Genomic DNA, 12,749 nt, shown 5'->3' with positions numbered 1-12,749 from the left:
TATGTTGTTATACCTGGTTCCTTGTCCGCCCCTTGAAGGTGGGGAAAGTGGCTTGTTCACGGCTGGACTGCCTCACCCAGCCTCGAGCACACTGGATTCCCCTTCACTCCTTTGGGCAGCTCACTGATGCCCCCTCCCCCATCCCAGAGATGTCACCTGGGGAATGACTTCTCTCCAGTTCCCCCTTTTTCTTTACTGTTGGCTTCCCTTCTCAACCTTTCCCTCAACAGCCATTTATTAAGCACCTATGATGTGCCAGGCGCTGCCCTTGCTGCAGAGTTGAAGAAAAAAGATGAAGCCCCTGTCCTCAGGGAGTGGTAGGGGAGCCAGGCAATGAACAAATCAACAAACTAATAAGTAATTTAATGTCCCAGGAAGCAAGTGTTATGAAGCAGTATAAAGCAAGGTACGGGTGGACAAGTAGGGCCTCTCTGAGAAGGTGACATAAGCAGAGAGATCTTTTACAGGAGTGGGGGAGCTGTGTGTGTCTGGGGAAGAACGTTCCTGACAGCGGGGACTGCAAGTGCAAAGGCCCTGAGGTAGCCATCCCTGCGGCTCTTCATCCACTGCGGTCTTCTATCCTCAGCTCTTAGACCCTCTTTGCTCTGTGTCCACGTGGCAGGCATCTGTAGGAGACTAGTGTCTGTTCTCTTATACCTTTGTCTTTGTCCTGCCTCCAGAAGGGACTGACTGTCTGAGTCATTTTTCTATGGAAACTTCCCATTGTCCTCCCGAGGAGTGGGGGGTGGAGGAGGTCTCCAGAACTGTTTGTTGACTGACATACTGACTGGCTGGGAGGCTTTCACTGCCCAGTAGATGAATCCTCCCCTTGGTACAGAATGTGGAAGGTGCTCTCTCCTCTCTTGCAGACGCCGGCTGGGCCCCCACGTCTGCCTCTCGGGGTTCGGGAGTGGCTGCTGCCCTGGCTGGGCGCCCTCCATGGGCAGTGGACACTGCACCCTTCGTAAGTGCCTGTCCCCATGCCCCAAACATCCTCCACAGCAGGGCGCTCATTCCCTGGGCTTGCCTGAGGGACAGATTGGGGGCCCCAGTCCCCAATCCCTCACCTGTCTTTATCCTCTCAGCCCTCTGCTCCTTTGGCTGCGGGAGTGGCATCTGCATCGCTCCCAATGTCTGCTCCTGCCAGGATGGAGAGCAAGGGCCCACCTGCCCAGGTAACTGGGGGCGGGCAATGGCTGATGGGAAGAACTCTATTTACACTGAGAATGTGCCAGGCACTGGGCAGTTGTGCCCTAGCATATATCATTTTCAAACAACCCTATTAGGTAGGCATTCTCATTCCCATTTTATAGATGATGAAACTGAGGCACAGAAGCTAGTGTCTCGCCCAGGGTTACACGGCCAGTAAGTGGCAGAGCTGAATTTAAACTCAGGCCTGTTTGCCTCCAGAGCCCCCTTCCCAGCAGAATTTAGGAGGAGCCGGGGAAGGCGGGGGCGGCTGGGACTGTGAAGTGGCGCATGCTCACAGGTGCGGTGCCTGTTTCAGAAGCCCATGGACCCTGTGGGGAGTACGGCTGTGACCTCACCTGTAACCATGGTGGCTGTCAGGAGGTGGCCCGAGTGTGTCCCGTGGGCTTCTCGATGACAGAGACAGCTATCGGCATCAGGTGTACCGGTGAGAGGCGTGGGAGCAGCGGGGAGGGGGCAGGCGGGAATGAGGTCCCTTCCCTGTCCTCCCAGGACGGTCTCCGGAGAGATGCCAGAGCAAAGCTGAGCCACGAGCAGCTCTGAAGTTTAAGAGTGAGCAGGCAGGCAGGCAAACACAAGGAATATGCCCCTTCTGCTATCTCACAAATACTTATTGAGCACACCTCGTGGACCGGGGACTGAGCTGGGGCTGGGGTTACGAGGGCAGTCCCTGCTCTTATGTTGCTTCAGAATGTGAGGCAGGGAGGCAAGTAAGGACAATGACAGTCCCCCCCATAATGGGGCCATCACCTGTGGAGTGCACAGTGCCAGGGCCCACAGGGGCACAGGGAACCGGACTGGAGGTGGGCATGACCGCAGAAAGCCTCCCTCAGGAAAGTGACATTTGAAAGATGAGCCGAGAGAAACTCAGTAGTTATTTTGTAAAAGTATTATTGGTTCAGCATTTAAAAAATTCCCTGTGCACAGTCTGTTACTGTCCCCAGAGGCAGCCACCGTGACCAGTTTCTTACCTATCTTTCCGGAGAGCTTGAAAGCCTTTTTTAATTTTTTTAATTTGTATTTTTTAAAAGTAACCTTTCTTCCCCTGAATATAAAAGTAAAAAATAACTTCTTTTGGAACATCTGGAAAGTAAAAGAAGGGTAGAAAGGTGAAAATAAACCTGTCCCAGAAGTCCCTACCCAGAGATACTTGTTAGAAAATGAAGTTATTTTTTTTCCCTGCCCTGTCCCCTGGGTGTGTAGGTGTTTGTGAGAGTGTATGACTGTGGGTGTATGTGTGTCAGGCGTGCCCATCTGTCTGTTTTATAAAATTGGGATCATACCTTATCTATAGTTTTCGTTCATTATTTTTCTCGCTTAACTTTGTCTTGCGAGTAGGAAATAGTCCTTATAGCATCATTTTTTTTTCAGATAAAATATTATAGGTTTATTTAAAACTTAATTCTCACCTTGAGCATGCAAAATACAAACTCCACAAAATGTTCACTTTTTTACTTTATCGTTTACAAATATGCAAAATAGATGTTTGCTTAAATTTATATTACGTATTTATTAAGGCAAGGAACTGTATAGAAAAAAACATTTGTTCTGCTTAAGGCACACTTGGGAATAAACCATCGTACAAATTATTGCACATCTGAAACCACAGTGCCTAACAGACTGTCTGCATAAAAAGGTTAAAGTAAACCGTGTGTATTTACCTGACTTAGGTCATAAATGTAGATCGGAGGACAAAAATAGATTCTCCTTGTCAAAGTGTGCAGCAGTTTGAGAACTTTGGCCTCATTTGGTACCTTTAGAACCAAGACTCACCGAGCACCATCGTGTAGGCTATTAAAACACATTTTCTGTACCTGAATTTCTTCCTCTTCTTCTAAGATCGTAATAATGGCATTTAGAAGGCAAAGAGAATACAAGGTGATCTATATGCTTATATTGCATCGAAACAATTCAAGGGATTCTGGTCTTCCCTCCCCCCAGTTCAGGGATCTAATTTATACCCTGATATCCACAACTTCCAGTCACCCCCTTGGCGTTTTGTAAGTCCAAGAATATATATTCAAGTTGGATTTAGAATTGGAATGATAGAAGATCCAGTCACAGACCCCATCTGTTCTTTGTCATTTGGTTTCCTCATGTCTCCTGATTATCCATTCACAAGTTGACTTGTTGGGAACTTGACCATTATTGTAGTGCTTTCCAGCTGGGTTCCTCCCCTCACCGGGAAGACAGTGTGAAAGGTAAAAACTTCTGAATTCTCGTCTGCCAGTGTGGGTCATATCCACTGTTTGGGGATTTTAAAGTGCCTCTTCATGTGTAAGGCGAGGTGGTCTGACCTCGAAAATGCCCGGTCGCACTAATGGCACTGGAAGGGGCGGTGCCCAGTGTGTTTGCCGTAGTGCCTGGTCAGTTCATCTGAGCGGGCAGATTTCCACCCACGGCTGTCCCAGTCACAGTGGTAAGGTTTCTCACCTGTGTGGGTTCGCAGGTGTGCCTTGAAATGAGAACTTTTCCGGGGCCACGACCTTCTCCTCCTCTTTGGCTTGGGCTCCTCCAGCATGCAGGAACTGGGTGGCATGAGCTCTCGGTGATGGAGCGGTGGGACCTGCGGCTGGATCTGGTCGGGCAGGAAGGGAGGGTAGTTGGGCCCGGGGTGGGGATGGAAGCCCGGGGGTAGTGGCAGGGCAGGATGACAGTCCCTGCTGCTCAGCATACAACATCATTTTGAACGGCTGCAGATGTAGTTGCTATAATCTAAGTACCCAGTTCTGTGCTATCCATCCTTAGCTTGTCTGCAGTGTTTCACTGCTACAAATAATGCTGCGAGAAAGAGGCTTCTTGTCAGCCCCTCTGACTATTCCCAGAAAGAGAACTATTGGGTCAAGGGTCCCGTGAAGGAGTTTTGGTGCTCGCCCCCCCCCCCGCCCCCGCACCCCTTCCAGAAGGTTGAAGTACTTTCCAGACACACTTCTCATTGCAGAGGCAAACTGGACCAAGGAAAAGCCAGAGACCAATGTCAAAGCAAGTGCAGGGAAGTGGGACCCTGGCCACCATCACAAGGGGCCCAGTGGGATCGGGTGAATCAAGGTGGGCTTCTTAGAAGCGGTGGGTGTGGTCCCAAAGGTACCTGCTGTGGGAAGAGCAAGAAAGAATGGAGGTGACCAGCAGGCATGGGGGCCAGGGGGTGGGAGGGAGGCTCGAGTGGGCAGAGTAGACTGGAGTGGGCGGAGCTGACCTCGTAGGTCCTCATGGTTCTGAGATAGGAAGGGCTGCCTTGAAGCCGGGCTGGGGAGATCTGTCTCCCAGCCCCCTCCCCCCTCAGGCCTGAACCTCCCTAAAGCACTACTTGGATCCAGTCACCCCACCCCGGGCAGAAGCTTCGGGACTCCTTTGCGCTCTATCGCTGAGCCTTTACCCACCACCTCTCCAGCTCGGCCTCACGCTGCCCCGGCGGGAAGCTGAGCTTCAGCCAGCCTGGGCTCCCGGCGGTCCCTGTGCTTCCCGGAAGCTTCTCGGACACTCTGCGCTCTATGGGCCCCCCCTCCTGATGCCTCCTGGTCCTCTCAGCCCACCTCCCTTCCAGCACACACCTGCCGTGGCCGGGCGGTCCCTGGTAGGGCGCATACCGCCGGCCGCACGCCGGCCTCTCGTGGGTGTGTGTCGTGGTTGTGTGTTGTGGCTCCTACGTTCTCAGGCTGCAGCCATCTGGAGAGTCAACACTGTGCCTTAGTGACATTTGTGTCCTCGGCAGCCCCCTTCCAGGTCTGCTGCACGCAGGCGGTGCTCAATAAGCATTTAAGGGAATTTAACCAGCCTTCCTGCCCATTCCCCCTGCCCTTTTGGGGTTGCCCTGCAGGTGGGACCACTGGAAACAGTTCTGTCTCAGCCAGCCTCTCCGTTGTCTGTTCTGCGTGGGTCAAAAAGAGACCTGGCCCTTCGGCCTCTTCTTTCTGGGGGCATCCCTAAAGCTGTATGACTTACCCGGTGCCTTCTTTCTTCCTGGGGTGGGGGTGGGTTCCACCCTGCTGAGGGCAGGCCCCGTGTGGGCACAGGGTCCTCGTGGGGTGCATATTCTCCCCACACCCGAACCACGTTCAGCGTGAGCTATGCAAGAGTGTTTCCTCGCTCCCCAGACGTCGATGAATGTTTAAGCTCCTCTTGTGAGGGCCACTGCGTGAACACGGAAGGCGGGTTCGTGTGCGAGTGTGGGCCGGGCATGCAGCTGTCTGCTGACCGCCACAGCTGCCAAGGTGAGTGGCTCTGGAAGGGGTAATGATGGTGCCGTCGCCACCGCCGCTAGGCTCTGGTGCTGACCTCACGGCCCTGCCAGGCCCAACGCGTGTTCTCCAGGCATGATTGCGTTTCAGCTTCACCACAGTGCTCTGAGGGGGATGCTGTTCTCATCCTCACTTCCTGGATGAGGCTTGCCCAAGGCCGTTCTGTCAGTGGGGGCAGAAGGAGTCGGCTTGCATGCGGGCGCGTCTGATGCCAGGGCCTTTGCTCTGGACCACGACTCAGTAGAAACTGCTGCTGCCATCACTGTAGGGTAGGGGGTGGTGGGGGTGAGGGAGAGGCCGAGACTAACCAGAAGGAGGAGGCCACTGAGCTGGAGGAAGTCTGAGGGGGCGGGTGACACGTCCCGGGGGCTCTGTGGGAGAGCCGTGCTGCGACAGAGTCACCTCAGCCACCTGCCGGGGTGCTGGGCCGGCCTCTGGAGACACACAGCCAAGAAGAAAACATCCTGCCCCCCAGCGACCTCCCCACTCCCCCCACCCCCGGTCTGGTGGGAGGGGAAGAACAATGCGGTTGGGTCGAGGGGCTAAGTGCTGTGGGAACCCAGGGGAGAGAAGGAATCTTTTCTCCTAAGTGAACAGGATGGGCGAGACCTTTTAAAATAATGACTCATTCCTTAAAAATGATTTTTATTTACAGAAATTATGTCAGGAAACATTCTCTCTTTAACAATGCAGCTAAGACAGAAGCTCCCCTTGACACTGTGGTATCATTTTCTGGGTGTTTGAAATTTTCATAAATTATTTTAAAAGTTTTTTTTTTTTTCTTCGATACGCGGGCCTCTCACTGTTGTGGCCTCTCCTGTTGTGGAGCACAGGCTCCGGACGCGCAGGCTCAGCGGCCATGGCTCATGGGCCCAGCCGCTCCGCGGCATGTGGGATCCTCCCGGACCGGGGCACGAGCCCGTGTCCCCTGCATCGGCAGGTGGACTCTCAACCACTGTGCCACGAGGGAAGCTCTTTAAAAGTTTTAAAAGTCATGGCCCTAGCCCCAGGCCATCTCTCCCACGCCCAACCTCTATGCTCCCTAGAGAATAGCCCTGGTGTCTTAGTATCTGCTTGGGCTGCTATAACAAAATAGCACAAACTGGGTGGCTTAAACAACAAAAATGTATTCTCACAGTTCTGGAGGCTGGGAAGTACAAGATCACAGTGTTGGCCCACTCAGTTACTGGTGAGGGCTCTCTTCCTGCCTTGCAGACAGCTACCTTCTCTTTGTGTCCTCACAAGGCAGAGAGAGAGCAAGCTCTCTCATGGCTCTTCTTCTAAGGGCAGTAATCCCATCGTGAGAGCCCCACCCTCCAGACCTCATCCAAACCTAATTATGTCCCAAAGGCCCCACCTCCTAATATCATCACATTGGGGGTTAGGGCTTCCATTTATGAATTTGGAAGGAACGCAGTTCATCCATAGCAGTTAGTTATCAATCTGATGAGTGCCCTGCCTGCCTCTCCCCAGTATGTGTACGTACACACATGAGCACTTACAGAGAGATGACGATAAGAGATGGGTGGCTTACAGTTGTTGAACTCCTGTATTCCTGGCACCATGCTAAGCATTTAACATGCATTTTCTCAATTTTGTCCTCAAAATTGTCCTATGAAGTTGGTACTGTTTATTTCCATTTTCCTGGTAGGAATACTGAGGCTTAAAGAAGTTAACTTTCTCAAGATCACATTAGGGCTTCAATGTGAACCCAGCCATTCTTCTGCCTGCTTTTTTCCCTTCAACAATCTGTCATGAAAATCTCTTCACATCAGGGTCAATAGACTTGCTTTATCCTTTTCAGCTACTACCTGGTACTTCGCAGTGCAGATATCCCGTAGTTTACTAACTCTTCTCTTACTGATGAGCATGCAGATCATTTCCAGCTTTTTCCCAATTTCAAACAATGGCTTGGGGAAGCTTTGACAGAGGAGGTAGTATAGAAGCTGAGTTTTGAGGTATGAGTAGGAGTTTTCCAGCCAGACAAGATGGGAAGGTATTCCAAGCAGATAGGAGAACATGGGCAAAGGGGGAGGGCCACAAGAGCATGGTGCCTTTGGAAGATGGCAAGAATTTGGGCCAGAGTAAAGGTGAGGGGCAAGGAGAGAGGTGGGAAAGGCAGCCCAGGACTTGTGGTGCTGCATTGGTGCTTGTGGGAGCCTTGGAGGGAGTTTAAGCAGAAAGTGGCCTGATCAGAGGTGCCCTTTGGTCAGAACATTCTGGGGGCTCTGTAGAGGGTGGCTTGGGAGGAGCACAGGAGGGGCAGAGAGACACACAAGGCTGTTGTTATCCTCTAGGCCAGAGACAAAGCCCGGGGCATCTGGGCTAGGGTATGGCAGTGAGGGTGGAGAGAAGTGGGCTGGTCCAGGGAGGACTTAGGAGTTGATAGACTGAATGTGGGTGGTGAGAAGGAGAGGGGTTACGAGTCGGGTAGGAGATAGTGATGAGAGAGGTAGGTAGAGAGGACCACCTATTTCCAAAACTCCACGGGGAAATGAGCTCCAGCTGTGTCCTGTTCCCTTCCAGACACTGATGAATGCCTTGGGACCCCCTGCCAGCAGAGATGTAAAAACAGCATTGGCAGCTACAGGTGTTCCTGTAGAACTGGCTTCCATCTGCACGGCAACCGGCACTCCTGTGTAGGTAAGGCAGGGGACCCTGTTGTCTTCACACTTAGGCTGCCAATCAGGAAGACGGACAGGGCGAGCCCAGGGACAGGGAAAGGTCAACAGTCTGGACCTCCTGGTTCCCTGGAGCCGGCAAGCGCTTGAGCCTTTGCTCAGAGCCTGCCTTTCCCTGGGATTGGCGTGGCTCCTAATGGAAGACCCCGTCTCGGACTTTTCCTGGCCACATGCCACCTTCATCCTGTTATGTTCCTCTTCCACCCTCTCCCAGATACACCCCAAGGATTCCTCTCTGCTCACCCATTTTCTTGGCTGCCTTAGCTCCCCTTGGTAAATAAAGCACGTTATGTCTTGGTTCCTCTGGTTTAGATGGAGACCCCTGTTTTCTCAGCCCATTGCAGAAATTTCCAGAAAGGGATTGGCATGTTTGGCTTGAGCTTGGCTCATGGGTTGAAGATGGGATCCCATGGGCCTGAAAAAAGACCTTGTTCTAGCAGAGTTGGGTGTTTGTCCTGGAGCCTGCCCTGAGCAGTATGGTGATTTTTTGAGACTCTTTTTTCAGAAGGGCCCGTAGCACCTGATGCCCCACAGTGGGTTGGTGGAAGGTTTGGAGGTGAGATTCCCAGTGGGGCCCATCCCCACCAGCCAGCACTTAATCATGGCTGCACAGTGCTGGGGTATGAGCCACTGGTGCATTCATTAAATGCCTGCTGGATGTATGAACCTTCCAAGGAGACTAGCGCTAGACTTCAGCCCCATTCCCAGACATCTGAGTCACACTGGCACCCTGGGGCAGGGAAGGGCCCCATAAGAACATGGCAGGGAGACTCCCTCAGCCTTTTGGGGTAAGGGATGGGGGAAGAAGGACTCGGTAGCCCCGATAAGGCAGCCGTCGGTAGCGAGGCTCTCCCGCAGATGTAAACGAGTGTCGGAGGCCACTGGAGAGGCGAGTCTGTCACCATTCTTGCCATAACACCGTGGGCAGCTTCCTGTGCACCTGCCGACCTGGCTTCAGGCTCCGAGCTGACCGAGTGTCGTGTGAAGGTGAGCGCTGGGCCCCGCCACCCGGCGCTGGGCCCCGCCTCCGGGGCCCAGGCCCCACCCTCCCGGACCGGGCCCCCTTCCTTCCCCCTGAATTTTTTTTCAGTTCATCTCGTTTGTTATTTCCAACATCCCCCTTTCATCCTTTCTGTCTCCTTCCACTTCTTTACCCATTCTTTTTTTTTTTTTTTTTTGCGGTATGCGGGCCTCTCACTGTTGCGACCTCTCCCGTTGCGGAGCACAGGCTCCGGACGTGCAGGCTCAGTGGCCATGGCTCACGGGCCCAGCCGCTCCGCGGCATGTGGGATCTTCCCGGACCGGGGCACGAACCCGTGTCCCCTGCCATCGGCAGGCGGACTCTCAACCACTGCGCCACCAGGGAAGCCCTCTTTATCCATTCTTTTATTTTCCTTTCACTGTTTTGCCAGCCCTACTGTTTCCCCCCAAATAGTAAAAGAAAAAAAAAAAAAAACCACCAAAAAACAATGATAGAGGAGCCTGTGACATAGGAGTCCCAGTAACCCGGGCTCACGGGGACACTTTGGACAGTGTGGTGTCAGATCTCTGCCATGATTTAACAGCGTGCCTGTAATCGTCCATGTAATGTGTCAGTACCGAAGGCATTCTTTCTAATCCAGGGCCAGTTTTCCATCGTGTAATCGCCCGTGATGGTCTGAGCTCAGCCACCCCGTTTCCCCCTCCCAGCCCAACCAGTTTTCTCCCCGTCTCACTCTGATTTGTGACTCTCTTCCTTTTTCCTATCTCTCACCCTTGCCCCTCATCTGCCTCCTTCGCCGCCGTCTTGTTTTTTTTTTTTTTGTTTTTTTTTTTAGGTACGCGGGCCTCTCACTGTTGCGACCCCTCCCGTTGCGGAGCACAGGCTCCGGACACGCAGGCTCAGCGGCCATGGCTCACGGGCCCAGCTGCTCCGCGGCATGTGGGATCTTCCCGGACCGGGGCACGAAGCCGTGTCCCCTGCATTGGCAGGCGGACTCTCAACCACTGCGCCACCAGGGAAGCCCCGCCCCCCCTCTCTCTCTCTTTCTGTCTTTCAGACTGTTGGGCAGCTGCTGTCCATCTGCAGGGAATATGTGCACTGTTCCTACGTGTGTGTGTGTTTGAGTGTGTGTGTGTGTCTCAGGGGAGGCATCCTCTTGGAAGCTGGCCTGTCTGCCATGGGCCCAGAGAGGACCCTGGGCCCTTCCTCCCCCTGAGCCTCTGCATCTCCTCCTGGGAAGCCACAGCTGGATGGGAGAGTAAGGGACACACTCCTGACCTGTCAGGAGTAGGGAAGGGTCACTCCCAGGTCGGATCCCTGAGGGCTTAGAGAAGGTCTGCGTGGTTCAGGAAAACCCGAGTCTCCTTTGCGGCCAGCGAGGAAGGGAAGGGAGAAGACTCTGATTTCGCTGCATATGAAGCAGCTGGACCTCCCGCATCGCCAGCGTGTGACTTCGGGCTGCTCGTGGTACTTTTTCATCAATCTTCTCCCCTGATCTTCACCGCAGCCCCATTAGTTTGAGGTTGAACTGGTGGTATTAGATCTATCATGTTGTTGAAGAAACTGGCCCAGACATGTTCAGTGACTTGTGGTGGTAGGCCTGAGTCCACGCCCCTCGAATCTCGCCTCCTGCCCCTGCTGCCTCCCTGCAGACACCTCTGTGTTTCCGTTTCAGCTTTCCCCAAAGCCGTGCTGGCCCCATCTGCCATCCTGCAGCCCCTGCAGCACCCCCCTAAGATGTTACTGCTGCTTCCAGAGGCAGGCCGGCCCGCCCTCTCCCCAGGGCACAGCCCTCCTTCTGGGGCTCCAGGGCCCCCAACTGGAGTCAGGACCACACGACTGCCATCTCCCACACCTGCACTACCCACGTCCTCTGCTTCTGCCCTGACGCAGCTGCTGTCTGCCCCAATGGCCACCCCAGTGCCTAGTCCCTCTCCGTTGGGGACCCTCAGACCTCCCTCACGAATCCAGGAGAAGGTGGTGGTGACCCCTTCCTTGCCCAGGGGCCCTGAGGCCACACAGCTGGCACCAGGGCCCTCTGCCTGTTGGCACCTGGGAGCCATGCATGAGTCCGGGAGCCGCTGGACAGAGCCTGGCTGTTCCCAGTGCTGGTGCGAGGTGGGTGTGAGGGGTCCCCCGGGCTTCCCTGGTCTGGTGTCTGGGGCGTTGTGGTGGCTGGAACTCCAGTTTCTGCTTCTAGGATGGGGAGGTGACCTGTGAAAAGGTGACGTGTGAAGCTGCTTGTTCTCACCCGATTCCCTCCGGAGATGGGGGATGCTGTCCATTGTGTACAGGTGGGAGCTGGTCTGGGGAAGGCTGTGAGTTTCTCACATGGTACTGCCTCTTCCCTTTCCTAGCCTTTCTGCAGCTGAAAGGCTGTTCTCCAACTTCCATGTGTCACCTGAAGGGTGATCCCTGGGCCTAGCCCCCAGAGCTTCTGATTTAGCAGGTGCTGGGTAAGGCCCGGGAATTTGCATTTCTAACAAGTTCCCAGGTGATGTTGACGCTGCTGCTTCAGGGACCACACTTTGAGAACCACTGGTCTGTGCTCTCAAGGGGAACTTTTGACCTTCCGGGAATCCTTTTGGAGCTTCGTTCTTTCATTTATTCCTTCATTCAAAAAGTTTCTCCAGACCCACTCTGCAGTCCCCTCCCCTGCCCCTGTCCCCCTCCTACTGCAGGAGGAGTAATCGTTTATAAATTCTACCCCTGTTCTGATTCCCTCCCACAATCTGCTGACAATTTTTCATTTGCTTCCCATTGCTGTTAGGATAAAGACCTCAAGTCTTACCAAGTCCTTCAGCAGAGCTCCTTAACACTCACCCTGCACGTGAATCGCTGGGAATCCTGTTAAAATGCAGATTCTCATTCAGTAGATGTGGGGAGGGGCCTGAGCGGCTACATTTCTATGAAGCTCCTGGTGGTAAGGTGTTGAGGTTGCTGCACTTTAAGCAGCAGTGAAAAAAATCTTCCTAAGGGTTAAAATGAAAATGCAATTTGCTGATTTTCTTAATGATAATTGTGATTTTTTACTGTGTCCCTACTGTGTACTAAGCCCTGAGTGTAAATTGCTGTGTACATTACATCTGAGGTTGTGCATCCTTCCAAGTCCCCTGCAGGGCATGTGGTGGTATTTCCATTTTACAGTAAAGACAGCTGAGTCCCAGAGAGGTTGAGTGACACATCCAGGTCCAAAGCCACTCATGTGACAGGCCAGGTTTGGAACCTGGGGCTGTCTGGCTGCCTTTCCTGCCTTATGGCAATAAAATGCCATGCTTTCAACACAGTTCTGGGTTTATCAGACATAAATGGGACCCTCCCAGGGCACCCTGTGTGGGTGTCTCCTGTAGTTCTTCAGGGGTCTTGGGACCACACCGTTCTGAGTACCTAGATCTGTCACTCCTGGGGCATCCGAGCCAGTGAGAGAAGGTTCCAGGTACATTATGCCTGGAAAAGTAATGAGACCTCAAGCTTCCTCTACTTTAAGAGGTCTGATGTCTCCACTCCTGTTTGTCTTTCAAAGGCTGTTTTCACAGTGGCGTCATCCGGGCTGAAGGGGACGTGTTTTCACCTCCCAACCAGAACTGCACTGTCTGTGTCTGTCTGGTGAGCATCACAAGATCCCTGAAGCCTCGTGGG

The 12,749-nt window shown here is 53.4% G+C and overlaps 1 protein-coding gene across 11 annotated transcripts in view; it reads left to right on the top strand.

The window, feature by feature from the left end:
* The window catches only part of VWCE (von Willebrand factor C and EGF domains), a 30,866-nt gene that overhangs the window by 2,376 nt on the left and 15,741 nt on the right, over positions 1-12,749 (top strand). For 7 of the 11 annotated variants that reach the window (XM_073809012.1, XM_073809016.1, XM_073809014.1 and 4 more), the window contains exons 2-10: positions 870-964; positions 1,086-1,175; positions 1,508-1,636; positions 5,304-5,420; positions 7,974-8,090; positions 8,987-9,115; positions 10,786-11,228; positions 11,311-11,404; positions 12,634-12,716. In XM_073809012.1, the coding sequence (XP_073665113.1) occupies positions 870-964; positions 1,086-1,175; positions 1,508-1,636; positions 5,304-5,420; positions 7,974-8,090; positions 8,987-9,115; positions 10,786-11,228; positions 11,311-11,404; positions 12,634-12,716 (1,297 nt within the window). Of the gene's footprint in view, positions 1-869; positions 965-1,085; positions 1,176-1,507; positions 1,637-5,303; positions 5,421-5,881; positions 8,091-8,133; positions 8,402-8,462; positions 8,608-8,986; positions 9,116-10,785; positions 11,229-11,310; positions 11,405-12,633; positions 12,717-12,749 lie in introns of those variants that run through there. The other 4 variants (XM_073809015.1, XM_073809018.1, XM_073809021.1 and 1 more) reach the window with 4 other exon arrangements.

Source organism: Tursiops truncatus, chromosome 8, assembly GCF_011762595.2.
Source record: "Tursiops truncatus isolate mTurTru1 chromosome 8, mTurTru1.mat.Y, whole genome shotgun sequence".
NCBI classification, from domain to species: Eukaryota; Metazoa; Chordata; class Mammalia; order Artiodactyla; family Delphinidae; genus Tursiops; species Tursiops truncatus.
This window is presented reverse-complemented; position numbering and strand designations above follow the sequence as displayed.